The following is an 18920-nucleotide window of genomic DNA, read 5'->3' as shown; positions in this document are numbered from 1 at the left end:
AATCTTAAGAAATAATATTTTCAAACGATTGACTAGCTTTAGTATATGCTGACTTCCTTTCTTGAATGCATTGCCTTTACTGCATTTTTTCCATTGATAAAGAGATCACATGAGACTTCCACAACTGGCTCGGATCAACATTGTGAGTGTGGTCACTGGAAGATTTATAATGTGTGTCCCAAAATTAAGGTGCAAATCTAAAAGTCTGCCAAAAAAAGTTCCCTCACTTGCTGTCTCGATCCCATTCTTTACCATGATCCTCCTTTGAAATTGATCAGAACTACATTCAAAATCCTTCATTTTTTAAAAACTAATTACATAAGACAAATAAAACAGCCAGCCAGATGTGCTTTGAATAGTGCTGATCTACTGATTTGTATTCAGAATGTACATTTAGCTTTCACACCTTCAAAAATGACTTAATATACATTAGCATATAAATGTCCAGTTTTACATCAGCAAGAAAGTTCTTGTACACAGAGACTGCGTTCCAGAGAAGTACAAGATGGTTTCCACGAAATCATGGGCATTTTTCTGTTTTCCCCTCATGATAATAGCCACCCAAACTCAGAAAGGTTCAGGGGATCATCCAGTACAGTATGACATACACGAAGAGCCAAAGTTGACATAGCTGATTTGAGTCCTTTATGCATTCAAAGTTACTTTAGACATGTACATGGGGAGCTAGATCCTAGCCCTTATCTACAAATTAGCAAGCTGCATATAAGGCAGTACAAATCTGAAGAATGGTAACAAACTAATTAGAACTGGTAATATTGAAAAGCTCTGGAGCAGTCACGTGACAGTCAGTCAGTCAAGCAAGAAACACTTGAGCTACTGAAGAATTCCAATTTAGTATTGACCTAAATGACACCACTCAGTCCTATTGCACACCAAGCAAAGAAGCTTCTTACCATTGCTTATATTCAGTGTTTGTTTCCTATGAAGTCATGCGTAGACACAGGAGATGGGCTTCAGTCCTACTACATTAATGACTGTTTCAGGAGAGAACACACAAAACATATTTGTTCATGGATATGTAGAGTCACAAAGGTCTGATTTTATACTACATCAGGTTCAGACTAACTGAATGACATCTGCAAAGGATACACTGACACAACCATGAACCTACGCCAATGGCACAGCAGCTGAAGCATCTCCTGGTTGCAAACATTGCATGCATGTAGCCCAGGGTACCAACAAAGTTAACTTGTAGCTTCCACTACTCCTGAATTGTGCCTATCTTCCTCTGTCTTTTCATGCAACAGACCCTGTCATGAAGCAGTAGGGCAGGAGATCATGTCAGGGAAGAAAGATAGGATTACAGTTCCATATTGGGTTGGCCTCATCATTCCTAAAATTATAGATCTCATCAGACTCAAACACGCACACAGAGAGAGAGAGACACTACCATCCTCCAGATCAATAGAGTGATATTTTTTATTTAGCAAAGTGTTCATGCATAAATATTAATTTCTGATCATAAGCACTTTCAGCACAATTTACCTGAAATTCAAGTGTTCTAATAGCACATACCCATCTAGAAAGAAGAAATAATTAGTTGTAGACATGAATTTTATAGAAACTTTCTAACTATATGTATCTTAAAACTAGCATTCAAATAAGAATTTGTAAAAAAAATTGAAGATTCACACAAATGACAGTGAATGATAGAGATTTGCGGGTGGCAGAATTCAAGTTTCGGGAAGTAATGCAGCAGCAATATTACAGTTTCTTAGCTTTAGAAGTGGGTGAGGGGCCCAAAATTCAAGGTAAATTCAACCCAATTTTCTTTAGGGTCTGGATTTATTTATTGAAGGGGCTTAGCTTTTCCTTTCCAGTAGTTATTCACTTTACACACTGCTTCCCAAGCAATGCCTTCAAAGGGGCCAGTTGGTCATTTCCCTCTCCACAATTTGCTTCTGCTCTGCTTTACCCATGGATACTTACATGTGCCTTCAGAATTTCGACAAATTAATTGGTTTCCTTCAGCAATATCAATGACTTCAAGTTGTTCTCCAGCTGTGATCCGTAAGTCAAGTTTTCTTTTGGTCAAAGTATTTGAACAGTGTGCAACTGCTGTATTTATTACTGTGATTTCCTTAGTATACTGAGAGAGAGAGAGAGAGAGAGAGCGTGCAACAATAAAGCAAACAGACTAGTATACAGAAAGCTAATTTAGGGCTTTACGTTAGGCATGCTCAGCAGTGATTTTTATTACTGGATCCCATGCCATATTACATTGGGGTTCAGAAAGGTTCTTCTGGAAGTAGGTTTCCATACTTTTAAGGATGGACATGCTACTTTTTGATAAAGCCTATTTAGGCATACAGAAGTAGTTGTGCAGTTTTTTGAATCCCAGGTTACATTTTGACCGTGAACTACTTAGTTGCTATTATGGTAAACAAGCATATAATAGATCAACCATGTTATCTACAAGGTATTTTAAAATACAATAGCACATGCAATAAAATATAAATTTTGAACCAATTTTAAAATAGCTTGAAGAAGAAAGTGGTTATGATCTTTAACATGCAGCAAGGCCAGAGTTTATTTTAATCTTTCCCAAAGGTTTAAAGAAAGCTAATACTAGATTAAAAAGTAAATGATTCATTTCAAAAGTACATTAATTTTTTAAAAGGAACACTGCTACGATCTCTAGATCTTTAAACTAGGAGTCTCCAACAAGTAGCTCATAAAATATTTCATGTATCTCCTAGAAGACACAGGAAAGGATAGCAAAAAGATAGTTTGGGATAAATTTCATTACTTCACACTGTTTCTTACTAAAGAAAAGGTGAAACCTTTAAATTCTGATCCCTAATTATAACAGTCATATGAACACTTCCAGAGAATGTCCAGGTGCTTTTAGGATAACCACTGAAAATGTGTCTTTATAGGCTGTAGTTAACCATAGATGTCACTTAAATAGCAAAGGGGGATTACTCCTTATGGTTGCAGGGCACCCGATCTGGTGGAAGACCAATGTTCAAAATCATCACTAGAGTCTTACACAGGAGTCTTTCACAGGAAACATGAACTGAGGGCTGGGTATTAATAAGGCTCAGATCAGTTTAACAAATAAATCTCAGCTGAATCCATTTATTGTATGTACGGTGTCTTTAGGGGGGGCAACTACTGCATCCAGCCAACAAGAAGATAACATTTCCAATCTATTCACAGTTCTATGGCAGCAGTAGACAGACTAATTTTCATATACTGCAACCACACACCACTTTACAAGCAACCAAACACTGGCCCAAAGGATGTTACATACCATAAATCTCTCTCTAAACAGCTGCTCTTCTTTCAACATCTTGCTATGCTTTCCAACATTATATTTCTTGACTTTGAATAAGTTTCTGGAAGACAGGCTATTAACAAAAATTATACGCATAATAATCTCCAGCAAATAAACATAAGAATTTTAGTACAAAAAGCTGCTAGTTCCCCTTATTATTAAAGCTTTTTTTCTATGTGACCTAAAGATTCCAACCCTGCAATAGGACTTTCCTGTTCCTCCCCCCACTGCAGCCCCTTGTTGAAAATTTGTTCCTTAGGTCAGTGGACCCACTGGGGTAGCTTGCAATTCAGCACTGACGAATGTGTGTGTGTTTGGTGGGGAGGGGAGGGGCGAGGCATCAACCATCCTTTGCACAAGCTTTTTACTCATGCTAAGAGTTGTTCGAATCTAATTACAGAGAGGTACCCATGTTAGCCTGTCATAGCAAAATAAAACAAAAATCCAGTTTTCTTTGAATTTTAGCCTAGAATTGACATTTTCGCCCTTATGGCAAAATCAATTATGAATGTTATTAATGCTAGAGAGGGGGAAAAAAGGTATCATTTTTAAGTCAGACATATATTAAATGCAGCCTTACAGCTATATGTAAATTTACAAATGCAGAAATGTGCCTCTGCATGCAGTGTGAGCACGAAGAACATTTATCAGTCTGAGATTCTTGCTGGTGACCTTTGCTATTTAAAAAAGATGTAATGCTATGTGCCAGGAGATCCAAAAAGCCACTTCAAGTACACCCATCATCAAGCTGCTTTTTACAGTCCTTCCATTTCAAAAGTGATTTACTAAGCAACATGGAGGGCTTTTCCCTGAAAAGCTCGGCACCAAAGCTCTCTTGGTTACCTGGGGCTGGATCTAGATTTATGGGAGCAGAAGGAATGAGCAAATCTTCCTTTCCCATAGGCAACTTCCAGGGGACCCTCCTCGATGCATCCCCTGGTGCTATAGTACATTTTGGCTGCCATCCAAAGGACACTTTCCTGGAATTAACCCCCTCCCCCTCCGAATAACATGGGACTTATTTCTGAACAGACCTCCTTTAGAATTCTTTGGTGCTTATCAGCAGCACAAGAGTTTGCAGGTACGGTGCTACTGTGGAATGGAAAACAACTACTTGGAGTAGGAGAAAATGGTCTCTGGCTTTGGCTTGCTACTCTAGATATTATCCATACATGGACTGGTTTGGAGCACAGTAATGATCGTGAGTTGCAATTTAGGGCCTTGGGGGAGCTTGTTCATTCATCACTAGGGTTGGATCTAGATTAAGTTAGCATTTTCCATTTATTCCCTCCTGCCACTGCAGTCTGTTTCCCTCCACATACACACACCGCCTGCTCCCCTAACCAGCAGGAGCAACATTTTATGGGAATCAGTGGGCTGCAATGGGTGAGGGAAGAGACAGGAAAATTCAGTTCTGCCATTGGCAGATCCCAGTAGGAACATCTGTGGAGCTTTTGTACAAGTATAAGCTCTCATGTATTACTATATTTTGAAATAGTGTTTTCAAATGATGGCAGATTCTTACAAACAGCCTAAAGGGGTAGATTCCACCAGCTTTTTCACTTAGGGATGAATGAGACATGATGGTGTTCTTGTGGCAGCCATGAGAACTCCACTGCCATTTTGAAGTCATTTAAAATACCATGAACAGCTCTCCCCCCCCCTGCACTTTTCCAAGTGCTGAAACAGCCTCAGGGGGTGGGGATGAGAACACATCAGCCCATTGCACTTCGGGCCTGACCAGGGCCCTTTTCACACTGCTTACCTGCTGCTGCAATGATGCGAAATATCGTGCAAAAAATGCGAACATCGCGCGAGAAAACACGATGTTTCGCGGGTTTTGTGTGATATTTCGCATCATTGCGGCAGCAGGTAAGCAGTGTGAAAAGGGCCCAGGATTGGGCCCTCGCAGCATTTTAAATGACTGTAAATTGGGAGCAACATCTTTGTTGTCATGAAAACATCCCATCTAGACTGGGTAAGGTTAAGGGCCAATTTTCCTTACTAAAGCCCTCATTCCATATGGCTGATCCCCAGATGTGATGTAACAGAGCCCTGGTACATCATGGGTTAATAGAACAATTAAGAACTCAGTTCTGTTAGCTCAATGCACCTGGAGAGAAATGTTCTTTTCAATTAGCAACTCAAGGCCACAATACAAATTGATTTCAGTGCTGGGATGGGGGACTGATAAGCACTCAGTTCTGGAAAGTTATCAGAAACTGGCCTTCTAATTGATCAGTGTTGGTCAGAAGCCTATAACTGACCTAGGGCCTCAGCTTCTAAGAATCTGGTGGCAAGATAGTAAGGCAGAATCTTCAGACCCTACGCTATGTTGCCTGATGTTTGTATCTTGCATGCTTCATTGCCCGGCTGTTATCCAAACCATCTGTACGTGGGAGCTAAAGTCCCAGCTCAACTCCAGGTAATTACTGTAACATCTACTTAAGATAGTATTATTATTTTGCAAGCTTCAGAACTGCTGAGACCTGTATTAGATTTATTTTAATTGGATTTTAAAATTGATTAATTAATACAATACTTATTTTTCTAATGAAGTTATTAGCTTGTGAATATCCCATCCATGGAACCCAGGAGAGGGTATCTAGCTGTTTTGCCAGGGTTTACCAAGAAATAAGGAGCTATTCTGGTTTCCAGGCATGGAAAGTCAGAAGGAGCGACAAAGAATGAGCTTCCCATCCTTTGCAGAGCTTAGGCCCTGTCAGGGGAGCAAGGGAATGTGGAGAGAGAGTCTGGCAAGGGGGGGGGGGGGATCATGCATTATACCAGTATAGCATTTTTTGGTGGTCAAAATGGCCCTTTCCTCCTTTTTCATCAGCAGAAAAGCTGGTTGAATCCAGTCCACTGTTATTTTAAACTTTAAATGTGTACACTGCTTTGATTGCAGCTTGCAACGAAGAAATGCAGCATAGAAATGCTCAAAATAAACAGAACAATTCCCCATCCCTTTGTTGATTAAGGACCTCGATATTGGCTTATTACATTTCAGCATCTTCACTGCTTCTCCTTCGATCCTTTTCTTTGGACACAAGGAATCTTGACTTCCAGTTTTTATGCATTTCATTCTTTTCTCTAGAGAGCAGAGAAGGGGAAAAAATAGGCTTCTGAATGTCATGGATGTGGCAAAATGCTGACGGTCCAAACAGACAATGGAGTATTGGTAAGATGAAACACGATACCACACAACAGACCTCATTTTATGCACCACTGAATCACAAAGACATTTTCAAATAGGAATCATGTAGTAACAGCAGTATACAGGCGTGTGGTTCAATAGGTTTCAAGCAAAGCGCTGAGCATTCTTTACCCAGTGTAAAGCTGCAAGGGACTTTTTTAAAAAAATGCACACACAAAGCAGATGATGTGCTCAAAGAAAATTTTAAAATAATTTTGAGGCCACAATTTTAAGCCATCTTATCTCACCAAAAGACATTTTCACTCCATTATTCCTACTCCTACTTTGTCACTTAAAGACCACCAGTTCCTGGAGTATTTGAGTTTTCAGCAGTCTTCAGTTTTTGGGTTTACCTTGTAAGCCACAACGAGTCCCCTGCTGGTAAACATCGTAGCAGCAACAACATAATTGTTTGCAGTTGTTCTCTGCCCATTTGTAGGCCTGCTCAGACCAGGCTCAAATTAAACCCTAAGATATCGATCCTTTTGTGTTACTGTATATACAGTACACAGTATACTTTAAGGACAGCATTGTAGTTTACAGATCCAAAGAAAGTTATGAGATACTGTAATGACAGATGCTGGAAATCTTGCTACATGAGAGGTGTATATGTGAGGCCAGAACTGTATCCAAAAAGTGAAACGCTGACCATGAGTGAGTGCAGGCTGAATGAAGTGTTGCAGTCCTTAGCCCTAACTATCACCATAGGTAAAACTAGGTAAAAATGGAAGGAAAAGTCAAGCCATGGAAGCAAGAAGTAGCACCAATGAGATAACAGATTTTCAGCACTGGGGTTCTGAGGAAATTTACACAAAACCTTTACAGATAGAAAAGGAAAGACTGTTTGGCTCCCCTTTTTCTTGGGAACACTGTAATTGAGCTACTCTTTACTGATGTGGCACCACCACTGATAATTTTGCTTTGTTTTTTCTTGAACTTTAGTCTGAACTCTCAATCATATTCTTGGCCTCTCTTGCTTTTAGTTTCCTTCCAGCATCTTTTGATATCCAAGTTCTATTTTTAGTGGATTGATTGGATGACCTCCTGCCACAGAGTAAGAAAACTGTTCCCACATATAGTGAAGATCATTCTGGAATAGATCTAACTCAGAGGGAAATGCTTGATACGTGCGGGTGCATATCGGATCTTGCAAGGTTCCCTGGGAATTGTATTCTTACAAAGAACAGCTGCTCGATGAATTGCACCAAGGGGAAGTTCTCTTTCTATTCTTTTTGTAGAGAGCCTTGTGCAAATGAAATGGACCCACCTTCCTCAATTTCACCTCTTAGCTAGCAGTGAAATTGACCAGCCTCCTCAAGCCAGGAGGTGAAATTGATGAAGGTTGGTCCGTTTCAGCTGCACAGAGTCTCTGCCAAAAGAATAAAAAGGGAACTTCCTCTTGGTGCTTTCAAACCAGTGATTCATTGGTCCTGCAATGGCCTTAACATTTTTTTTAAAAAAGAGGAAAGGAGGGGAGGGGAAATGGAAAGGAGGAGAGAAGGAGCAGTTGGACAGACAATCACAATGAAATGAGAATCGCAATGGGAGAGATTTTCTCTCTCTCCCTTGCAAAAAGCCTTGGCTTTTTCCCTGCCTCCTGTTACATCTCGCCCCACCCCACCCCCCAGCTCTCAGAGGAAAACCCAAGCTGAGTGACTTTTTGAAAGAGAGAGATTCCCCAGTGGAGAGTCTCATTGAGCGGCAGTTCTTCGTAAGACTACCCTCCTAGAGAATCTTGCAGGATCCGACACGTAAAGAACACGTGTCTGGCATCCCATGTAATTTGGCTCTCAGATAGCAATGGATATTGTTTTGTTTTTCAAAAATGGAAAATATTAATGTATGGTGTCTGCCCATGATAACCCAACACTTAATTTCCTTTTCTGTATATTATAAATCATTCATCTATAGAATAATCCAATTCATTATTAATAATAAAGATTACTGGAGTGAGAGGGAGCTTGGAATTGCTAGATCTAATTTTTTCATTACTTTAGTCACATTCACCACTAGTTGAACCAGAAACCAGCAGCAGAGCCAAATGCAGTGATTTTTGTTAGGAATCTTTTAATGTAGTTTTATGACAAATACGCTATGTAACTGCTTAACTGCGCGGTACACAAAATCAACTTATTTGTTTTTTAAAATTGACAATGGCTATTACAAGACTTTACAAATTAGAGGTCTGGTGTAGTAACATTATTAACAGGGTTTTTTTGCGGTTTGAGACAAAAACATTACCTACTTTATATCATTATCTTCCATGTTGACATCATCATAGACCATGTTTTCTTGGGTCATAACATCTACCATCAAAACCAATCAACAGTTAAACACAACAACATAAGACCTTTATTTGATAAATATGGAAATTAAGTCTATATACATTCTAAATTAATCTAGACTCACTAAGACATCAGAAGTCTTTTTTAAAAGCTAAGAATTGTCTCGAGGGACAAAAGTAATAACTGTGGGAAAGTTAACTGTTTCCTACCTCAAGATCTTACTACCTCAAGATCTAGAATATTGATACGATATCAGAAACCCAAAACGACTTGACTGAAGAGCCAGTATAATGCTATATAATACTATATAAGGAAGTGAATTTGTAATCCTCTTTACTTAGGTATAATACCTGTGAAATAAGTCTTCAAAGTACTTTTTGAAAATTATACGCTATTATCAAGTGGGCATTAGGCAGCTCGAATATGTTTTTGCACATACTGAACATTAGTCCTAGAGGGCAGATAACAGGTTCACCAAATATGTATAGTCTCCTATAAAACTGATGATGAAAGTCAGTCAATATTTTTGAGAAATTAAAAATTGCAGTTTGACAAATTACAGGGATAATTCAGCCCAAAGCTCCAGTATTGTACAATCTTTTAAGTGAAGAGATTTTTTTTTATTGTTGAACAAATGTCCTTACCTAGATTTGGCACAGAACTGGAGAGGTTGCTGGAGGAGGGAAAAAAACAAAATTACATGCATTTCAATATTATTTATAAATAGCTATATTGGTTGCATAGCAACTGCAATCAAGGCTTCAAGATGGGATTTCTCTCTCGTCCCTCCCTCCTTCTCAATTTTGGAACTTAAGAGTTTTAGAGGGAAAAAAAGTAAAAAGAGCAGATTAGAGCAACTACCCATTATTATTTACGTGGATAATAAACCCCTAGTATAAATCATTGTAGTCTATGGCTTATAGATCTTCTGCCCAATAGTTCTTATATATGTTTATGCATACTAGGTATAGCTACATTAAATGGTTCATGCTACTTTTTTTGGCATTGTTTTATTAGTTACTTTTTGTTATGAGTTAAGAAAAAGAAGAGTCAGCATTGTGTAAAACGGTGATGCTTCCCCAGTGGCCAAGAGGACTTTGATTTTGGAGTTGGTTTTTATTCAGGGTATCACCATCATTAACATTTTGACTGTTCAGCTTGGATCCTGAGATGCCTTTTCATTAATGTGACAGTAATTAATCCAATGGTTCCATTTGCCAAGGACAAATTTCACCAATTTTATCCTCCTGCCAAAAACTCCAACTTTGCCCCTCATACCCCTGCTGTGTTTCCACTGACCTACAGGATCCAAATTTCAGGGGGCACAGAAGGCTGTTGTAGGAGGGGGGAGGCAGAGAAGTTTCCTTCCTTAAGTGCTATTTTGCTTGGGATCCCAGACTTGGTTTGAGCTTTGTCTACTGACCAGAGTGAGAGTTAATACACATAAATAAAAATAATCAGTATGAAGAGGAAGGTTAAGGTTAATAGTAGGATAGGGTTGAGGAAGCATGCAAAGGAAAGAGTTCTGCTCAGTCATCATTCAAGTACTGCTGTGAATTGTGATGTAAAGCATTGATCTTAAAAATTATCTCCATCACACATGCCACCATTTTGCATTCCACAGAAACTATAGTCTCTCCGATAAAAATATTAGAAATATGCAAAGCAAACTGCCAAAGACCATTTTTATTTGATGGATAATTTGGGTCTAGTAGATATTTGGAGACTGAAAAATGGCAACTCTAAACAGTATACCTATTTCTCAGAGACTCACAGATCATTTTCAAGAACAGATATGATTATAACTTGTAATGACTTAATTACAAAGATTTCCAAAATAGAAATTTTACCAAGGACTTTCTCATATCTTAACACAGTAAACATAGTTGTAAAAGAAGATTTAATACATTCAGATGGAGATTAAATGAAACATTGTTACAGAAAGAGATAATTGTAAAGGATTGTAAGGAAATTAAAAGAATTCTTTGAACTTAATTCAAATAAAGATACTGATATGACAATTGTCTGGGACACAAGTAAAGCTTTTATGATACTGTATAGTGCTAAGCTGAATAAGAAGAGGCAAGAGAAAATACAAAATATCATGGATGAGATTAGAAGAAAGGAGGAGGATTTAAAAATGTCTATTTGCCGATTCTTCTCCATATGTTTGCTTGAAGCACTCAGATACCCAGCTGCCTAGAGTCACTGGGGAAGGTCATGTGGGTGGTACATGGTGGTGGCACTCCTGGTGACCATGGTAGTAGCACTGCCAGTTGTATGCACTGGCTAGTGCTGCTGTGGAAAGGTTGTGTATGTGCTACAGGCAATTGGGCATGGGAGGTGGGAAGGCTTGTGTGCAGGAGAAGGATGTGCAAGCAGGTAGGGGCACACAAGTGGGGGTGGAAAGTGAGGCATGACGGGTGCCTGATGGTGGACCCAGCCCCCCTCCCCCCAAAACCTAGAATTGGCCTTGGACTTGAGCAGTATGGTCACTCAGCCTCCCTATGTTCCTGCATGTGGGTATAGAGAAAGTGGCGCACTCTTCCCCAGTCACCTGGGATAGGTTTCTGCTTTATGACCTTCTGCAAGTTCTTCAGCTCCATGCCACAAACCAACCACTGCCAACAAGTGCAGAGCTGAGATACAGCAACAGCAAGACAAACTAGTGTCTATGTTCAGTTCCTTTGCCTCAAATATTCTGCACTACTAATTTACTAGGCTTCTTATCCCACACTTGCTTTCCATGTGCTTAAGGGAGATAGAATGGATGTTAACTCCCATTTTACCTCCCTAATGTTTTACCTACCCCTTTGGTAGGTATCCCACTTACATATCTTGGTGTAGTGCATGCCATTCTGGTACTAATATTCTACAGAGATGGGATATATGTTTCTAGAGTATTGTGATCTACCATCAAAATTTCACCACTGATCCAAGGAGTGGGCAACCCACAACCAAAGGAGAAGGGTACCACAGTCCCCAGTAAGAAACGAAAAGGATAATTCAAATATGAATTTATATGTTCTAACTTCAAAGTGCCTATGTGCTTATATACTCATAAATAATCTACAAATTCATACAAAATTCAATCAATGTTCCAAAATGTACAATCTATGACAATCAATAATACACACACGATCAGTTCATAAGCAATGTCACAGAAAGGTCAGCCGTACAAAAATGGTAATGACCTATCGAATACAAAAACTTAAAGATAAAAAAAGATCTTTTCTTCTCATTTAGATGTGCTGAAGGAAATTCATCCATGATCAAGGTAAGTCGCTGATGAAAACTGTGTTGCAGTCTTAGCGTGCAGAGACTTACCTTGATCATGGATGATTTTCCTTCAGTGCACCTAAAAGAGAAGAAAAGATCTTGTTATCTTTAAGTTTTTGTATTCAATAGATCATTACCATTTTTGTACAGCTGACCTTCCTGTGATATTGCTTATGAACTGAATGTGTGTGTATTATTGATTGTCATAGATTGTACATTTTGGACTGTTTATTGAATTTTGTATGAATTTGTAGATTTATGACGCCTATGGATGGCATCAAAAATTGCATGAGGAAGCCGGCAGCCTTCTGTGAGTATCATGCTATTTTAAAGATATGTGAAAACGGCCCTGGTAAGCTTCAAATAGATTTCCTTTTACTTCCCTAGTGAATAAACTAGTAAAGACTGGACAAAGTAATTTAATTTGATGGCTGCCCCATGCCAGTAATTACATACCAGATATTCTCTTTCAGCTGAGAGTTTTTCATTTTAAACTTTTCTTTCTTGAAAAATTTTCCAATTTTCTTCAATTTTTCTACTTTGTCATTGCTAGATAAAAAGAAAATGTAAGACATCAAATTAAAGAGTGTAAGTGATGTATAGTAGATTTTTTATCAAATATTCATCAAAGGATTTGTAGGAGATTTATGACTGTCCAAAGGAAAAATTCCTTCACATCACATTCACTTCCCAAGATATAAAAACAGCCATTAGTTTATCATGCTTAAATGAAATTAGACAAATTGCTGAAGTAGAAGTATAAATAGAATGTTTAAATGTTCAGAGGCAGTATGCTTCCAAGTGCCAGATGTAGGAACAGGGAATAGCTCTGCCCATATGTAATATTTCACGTCAATTTGCTTATGTATTGTTTCAGCATTGTTTTCAGCTCTGAATTGGATTTCTGCTTGTTTTCAAACGTCTGCAGTCCTACCCCTATAATATTACATACTGAACGTTCCCAATTATTGATTGTATTGACCTACACTGTTTAATCCGCCTTCAGCCTCAACAAAAAAAACAGACTATAAATAAATAAATGGTGGTGGAGAGGGTCATCAAGTCATAACTGACTTAAGGCGACCCCTGCTTGGATTTTCAAGGCAAGAGACTCACAGAGGTGGTTTGCCATTGCCTGCCTCTGCATCCTCTGTATTCCTTGGAGGTCTCCCATCCAATTAGTAACCAAGGCTAACCCTGGTCAGCTTTTGAGATCTGATGAAATCAAAGTTGCCTAAGCTATCCAAGTCAGGATGGATGGATAAATAAATAAATAAATAGAAACTTTCCAAGGCATTTGCCTGGCCATTGATGCATGAAAATAATCCTTAAATCAACTCTCATCTAGAAAGACAGTTCTTATACATCATCCGACAATAATTAAACAATCATCTTCAAAATGAAGCAGGTGTACAGGAGTGTTATGAAAACAGTCACTGATTTATCTGTTATTCAAAACAATTTTGAAGGAGAGAATTACAGTATCTATACATCAAGAGGCTGATTGCAACTGGGAGTAATTAGTCTTGGAAAAAATAATATGGTCATAATTAAAAGAGGATGTGCTTTAAGCCAATGTTTCTCAGACTTTTAAAAATGTACCTACCATCTAAACTTATTCCACTACCACCATCCTGTTCTAGCCTGGCACAAATCAGATGCATGTGTCCTTGCAGGCCATTGTATGCATTCATGCTAGTGATTCCGCATTACCATCAGAAGAGAATGCACAGGATTTCTCCAAAACCCTCCTAAATCTAACTAGAGGGAGTTGGACAACAAAGCAGCAGCTTTTTTTCTGAACTTCCTTCTTGGCGAATGAAGAAGGTGCAGTGGGAAGTGGAACACAACACGAATCCAATGATTATATACATTTCTGGAGGTATCCAGTTTATCCAAAGCATGGCTGTAGATGAGGAAGAATTTTTCTCTCTCAGGATTTTATCCTTTCATGCAACTTTGTGGCCTGCGGATACCCTTTAACCATTTTAAAGTCTTGATTTAACAGAAAATGTTTCCATTGATATTTTAAAGATATCAGTAGGGGTGTGCAAAATGAAATTCCTGAGCCAAAGATGTAAATGGAAATTGTTGTTTTGAATCATTTTGTTAATTATTTGGAATGGTAACACAAATCAAAGATCCTTGAAGTAATGAAAGTGCCTCCCTGAAAAAAACATGGTTTCTTTCAAGTTCTGATGCTTACCAGCCATGCAGCATGAGCAGATGTTTTTCTTTTATTGTATTTCCTGGAACTGGCATCTCTCTTTTCCAATCATATCCTTGCAAGGGAGGAGCACACAGGACTCCCAGCCAATCCCAAGCTGCAGAGAGTTGCTATTCCCCACCCCCTTTTGTGAGTTGAAGAGAGAGTTTTATTTGCTTCTGACTGTAGAAAGCCTGGGCTTGTTCAGGGGCCTCTAGAATTCAAACCCTTTGTCCAATTTGCTTGAAACTTGAGGATTCTTTGAATGAATGACAGAATACATTCCACTGCAATTCTGGTGGCATTTGGTTGAAAAAAAATTTTCTCAGAAAAAGTCCCCCATAGGGAATAATAAGAAAACTGCAGATTTCATTCCTTACTTGGTTAAACAGACCACAAGAAGGAAGTGTGGCAAATTGATAGTTTTCATAAGAATGGTAAAAAGGGGGTGGGTGGGTTATTAGTCAGTAAGAGCAGGAAAATGAAATGACTGCAGATGAGGGGGTGATATGCCAATGCCTGGTCTGGAGCTCTCATACTAAGATGCCACCATTTTAGAAATCAGATCTTCCATGAATCTATCTAACCACCTTTTAAAGTTGTCTGTGCTTGTGGCTATCATTCACTACCTCCACTGGCAATGAATTCCACAGTTGTAGTATCATGGGAGAAGGAGAAAAAGCTCCCTCTAACCACTTTCTCCCTCATGCATGATCTTATAAACCTGTATATTGTATTTGTTTAACTGTCTTTTTTATAGACTGAAAAGTCCCAGACTCTTCAGTCTCTCTCATAGGAAAGGTGCTCCATACCCCTAATCATCTTGGTGTTCCTCCTTTGTGCTTTTTCTAGCTCAGCAATATCCTTTTTGAGGTAGTGTGGCTAGAACTGCACTCGGTATTCCAAATAAGGCTGCATGATAGCTTTATACAAAGGCATTACAATATTGGCCATTTTATTTTCAATCACTTCCCTAATAATATATAGCATGCTGTTTGCCTCTTTTACCACTGCTGCACACTGAGCATTCTACTACAATCCTAAAATCTTTCGGTCTCAGCCAGACCCCATCTGGCTGGACACTTACCCACATGGAACTTATTTACCATGATGTTCTTACTTATCCAATTTAGAGAGATTCTTCTGCAGCTCTTCACAGTCTTCCTTGGTTTTCACCATCCTAAATAATTTGGTATCATCTGCAAACTTGTCTACTATACTGCTCACTCCCAATGTCATATCATTTATGAACAAATGAAATAGCACCAGCCTCAATACCAATTCTTGTGGGATCCTACTGTCTTCTATCACACAATTCTTGGGTCCTCTGGTTTCCACAAATGAATGAGATTGCTCTCTGTGGTGTAGCAAAATACCTTTGCTTCCCACTTGCTCTGCAGCTCAAAATTCCCCCAGGAGCCCAGTTAGGACACCCCTCAGAAAAGCACAGGGGAGAGGGGAGGGTCAGAGGTTCGTGGTTGGAAGGCAGTCCCCCTCCCAGACTTTCACTGACAGAAATCTCATTGGATCCAAATCAATGGATTCATCTAAGACAACCATTTAGAAGCATGGCTTAGTTAAAGAGTTTTCTCCAGTCTATTCCTAGGGTAAGATTGCCAACCTCCAGATGGTGGCTGGAGTTATCACAGAATTACAACTGATCTCCAGGCTACAGAGTTCAGTTCCTCTGGAGAAAATGGCTACTTTGGAATGTGGACCCTATAGCATTATACCCTGCTGAGATCCCTCCAGGAATTTCAGAACCTGGAGCTGGCAACCCTATCCAAGGGTTACTCCACGCATTTCATGTTTAAACCTAAACCATATGGGAATGTAATACACACACACACACACACACACACTCATATGTATGTATATACAATATATGTATATATAATATATACACACACACACTATACATCAAGGATCCAGGATAGGCCACAGTTCCCTATGGAGTGTGGACTCAATTGAAACCCTAGTGCCGATTCATGCAGTTTGCAGGGGAAAATGTACTGCATGAAAACAAGGTACCTAATCAATGAACAGAAGAAGTGCTCAAGAAAAGTACTTTATAAAGACATGACACTCACTCTGATTTTGTTGATTTATAATCTCCACTTTGAACATCCTCATATGTTTCTTCATAGATACTGTCTGGAACTTGATACACAAAAATAGTGATCTTCAGACAAGAATGTGGAATTCCATTAAAGAGGAAGAGTTAATTATCCAGAAGATCAGTTTAAACAGTAAAAAATGTTAACATTTACAAGTTATTTAATTAAGCAGAACAGATTTTAACAAGATTTTTTAGAGCAGAAATATCAAAGTGGGTTTTAAAGTTTTAGAGTGGACAATAAACTAGACATCTAAATGCCCAGACTCTAAAATGTGGAGCACTAACCTCCAAAGAGTAGAATGTTTTGTATGACACAAAGGGTTGGCTCGCATCTGACACTTCCATGCACAGATGGATAACTTCTCCAGCTCCCCATTCCCAGAGCAGCCTGAAATCCCCCCCTCCTCAATGCTGCTCCTCGGAGACAGGGCAGCATGAGAGGAGGCTGCTATTGAGGGGGGGTGGGATTGGCAAAAAATTGCTGCCCTTGCACACATGGATTTTTGTAGAGATCTAACCCAAAATGTTTTCTGTGCAACAATGTATCACCAGAACGAATGCATTAAATTCTTTAATTATCTTTGCAGATTCTTGGACCTTGCATATGGGAACAGCAAGATTCTTAAAAGGTTGTGTGACAGAAAAGGAAAAGAAGGGTAGTTTTGAAACCAAGAGCTTCTGCAAGGAAAAATAACCACAAGATTATTACAAATAAAAGCAAAAGGTCAATGATTCAGTTAGTCATACCTACAAACCATTTCATGAAGACATGTCCTTTGAACAGGTTTCTTTAAAAAAATACCAAATTATTTTAACAAGCTTTACTAATGTATTGTCGAAGGCTTTCACGGCCGGAGAACGATGGTGGTTGTGGGTTTTCCGGGCTGTATTGCCGTGGTCTTGGCATTGTAGTTCCTGACGTTTCGCCAGCAGCTGTGGCTGGCATCTTCAGAGGTGTACAACTACAATGCCAAGACCACGACAATACAGCCCGGAAAACCCACAACCACCATCAAGCTTTACTAATATTGAACAGTCCATATATTCTTAGGCCAAAAGTCTATACAATAACTGAGACAAAAGAGCAGAGTAAAAACTATCACTGTTCTTACAATGAAATGTTAACATTAAATTATATTAAAACGGGGATTACTAGGACTTTAGCAGTCACACTGAATTACCACTATTAAGTATTATTGTGGGCTAATCAGTTTCTCATAAGGGAGCCATTTTTTCTTTGACAGTATGATTATAGCCCCTGGCAATACCTGTTTGAAGTAACTGTGGTTATTTCAAAAAAAAGGATTGTAAGTAGTTTAAGGGGAGGGGAATGCACAAAAAGGCCACATGCCAATCAACAAGCCTGAAGCAAGATTCAGTAAGAAAGTGAGGGGGCCAAAGGGACCTGGCAGAAGGTACTATGCATCTTAGCAAAGAGAACATGCCTCAGGCTCTGAAGACCTGCCATCCCAACCTCATACAAAAATTCACCTCCTATTCCTAATTTGAGGAATGCATCCCTTTCCATTAAAAAAACTGATAAGCAATTCCTATTTATTGTGTTAGCTTTAAACTAATGGGCTCTCAGGAGCCTACAAAGCTGGTATTGCAGATGTAGTATATATCCTGAGGGGGGCGGGATTTCCACACTTCTTCCACATGAAAAAGACAACATTAGTCCCCTCCCCATGGCTGCCATCCCCACCCTTGCTACCCAAAGGATTTTTTTTTAAATTAGCAGTGGAAATCATCACTATAATGTTATAACAATTTCTCTGCTAGGTCCTCTGAATTTCTACCTTCTATTTAAAAAAAGTTTGTAACCCTTGTCATTTGGTGATACAAGGGGGAAAGCATAGACCAGAAATGAACAGGGCTAGAGACTTACATTTTTAAAAAGAGATTGAAAGCTGGGAATACAGAGGAATTAGTAGAAAGAATACTATATTACTAGAGCAATATGTCAATTGGTGAGGATTTTTTATTTTTATACAAAAACCCAAAGAAAGCTTCTGGGGGAGGTGGCAGAATATGGAGATGATGGGCGCATAGATCTATAAGAATGTGACCTTCCATCTACAAGGCAAACAAAACATACTTTGATTGTGATCTTTAAAAAAAAAAGGAGAGAGATAAGAGATCACAGTGAAGTGGAGAAAACAAGGAAAGTGGATGACTACAGGACATCATGTGGATGCTTAATAAAACAGCAACCTTCTTCTTTGTATGCCAAGCTAGATCAAAAATTATGTTTGCAGGTAGCCTTGGATCATGGTATGTATTGACAAAGCTTTTCAGAGGGTATTTTAAAAAGTTGAGAAAAGCACTCTGTAAAGATGCTCCGCTTACATTGACAGTAAGTATTACAATCACGCTGGAAGATAGGTTAGAAATAGCATTCCGCATATTAAATTTGGGAGAAGAGCCAAGCTAACGAGAGAGGATTTGGCCCCAAAACCACTCAACAGTTCAAGGTATTGGTTATTACATACTAAGTTCTTCATGGCCTTGGTCCAGCATACCTATGGAACCGC

At 38.9% G+C, this 18920-nt stretch overlaps 2 protein-coding genes across 2 annotated transcripts in view; one reads left to right on the top strand and one right to left on the bottom strand.

Annotated features, from left to right (window-relative positions):
- The window catches only part of PRKAA2 (protein kinase AMP-activated catalytic subunit alpha 2), a 62791-nt gene that overhangs the window by 34542 nt on the left and 9329 nt on the right, over positions 1–18920 (top strand). The gene's annotated exons all lie outside the window — the stretch shown is intronic.
- The window catches only part of FYB2 (FYN binding protein 2), a 58105-nt gene continuing 39532 nt past the window's right edge, over positions 348–18920 (bottom strand). The window contains exons 12-20 of the mRNA XM_054981960.1: positions 16358–16427; positions 12518–12610; positions 9427–9455; positions 8743–8803; positions 6305–6394; positions 3278–3374; positions 1951–2110; positions 1507–1540; positions 348–995 (exon numbers count right to left, since the gene is read on the bottom strand). Coding sequence (XP_054837935.1) covers positions 989–995; positions 1507–1540; positions 1951–2110; positions 3278–3374; positions 6305–6394; positions 8743–8803; positions 9427–9455; positions 12518–12610; positions 16358–16427 — 641 coding nt within the window. The 3' untranslated portion in view covers positions 348–988. The remainder of the gene's footprint in view (positions 996–1506; positions 1541–1950; positions 2111–3277; positions 3375–6304; positions 6395–8742; positions 8804–9426; positions 9456–12517; positions 12611–16357; positions 16428–18920) is intronic.

This window comes from Eublepharis macularius, chromosome 5 (genome assembly GCF_028583425.1).
Source record: "Eublepharis macularius isolate TG4126 chromosome 5, MPM_Emac_v1.0, whole genome shotgun sequence".
NCBI classification, from domain to species: Eukaryota; Metazoa; Chordata; class Lepidosauria; order Squamata; family Eublepharidae; genus Eublepharis; species Eublepharis macularius.
The sequence above is the reverse complement of the archived record's forward strand: the minus strand, read 5'-3'. Positions and strand labels throughout refer to the sequence as shown.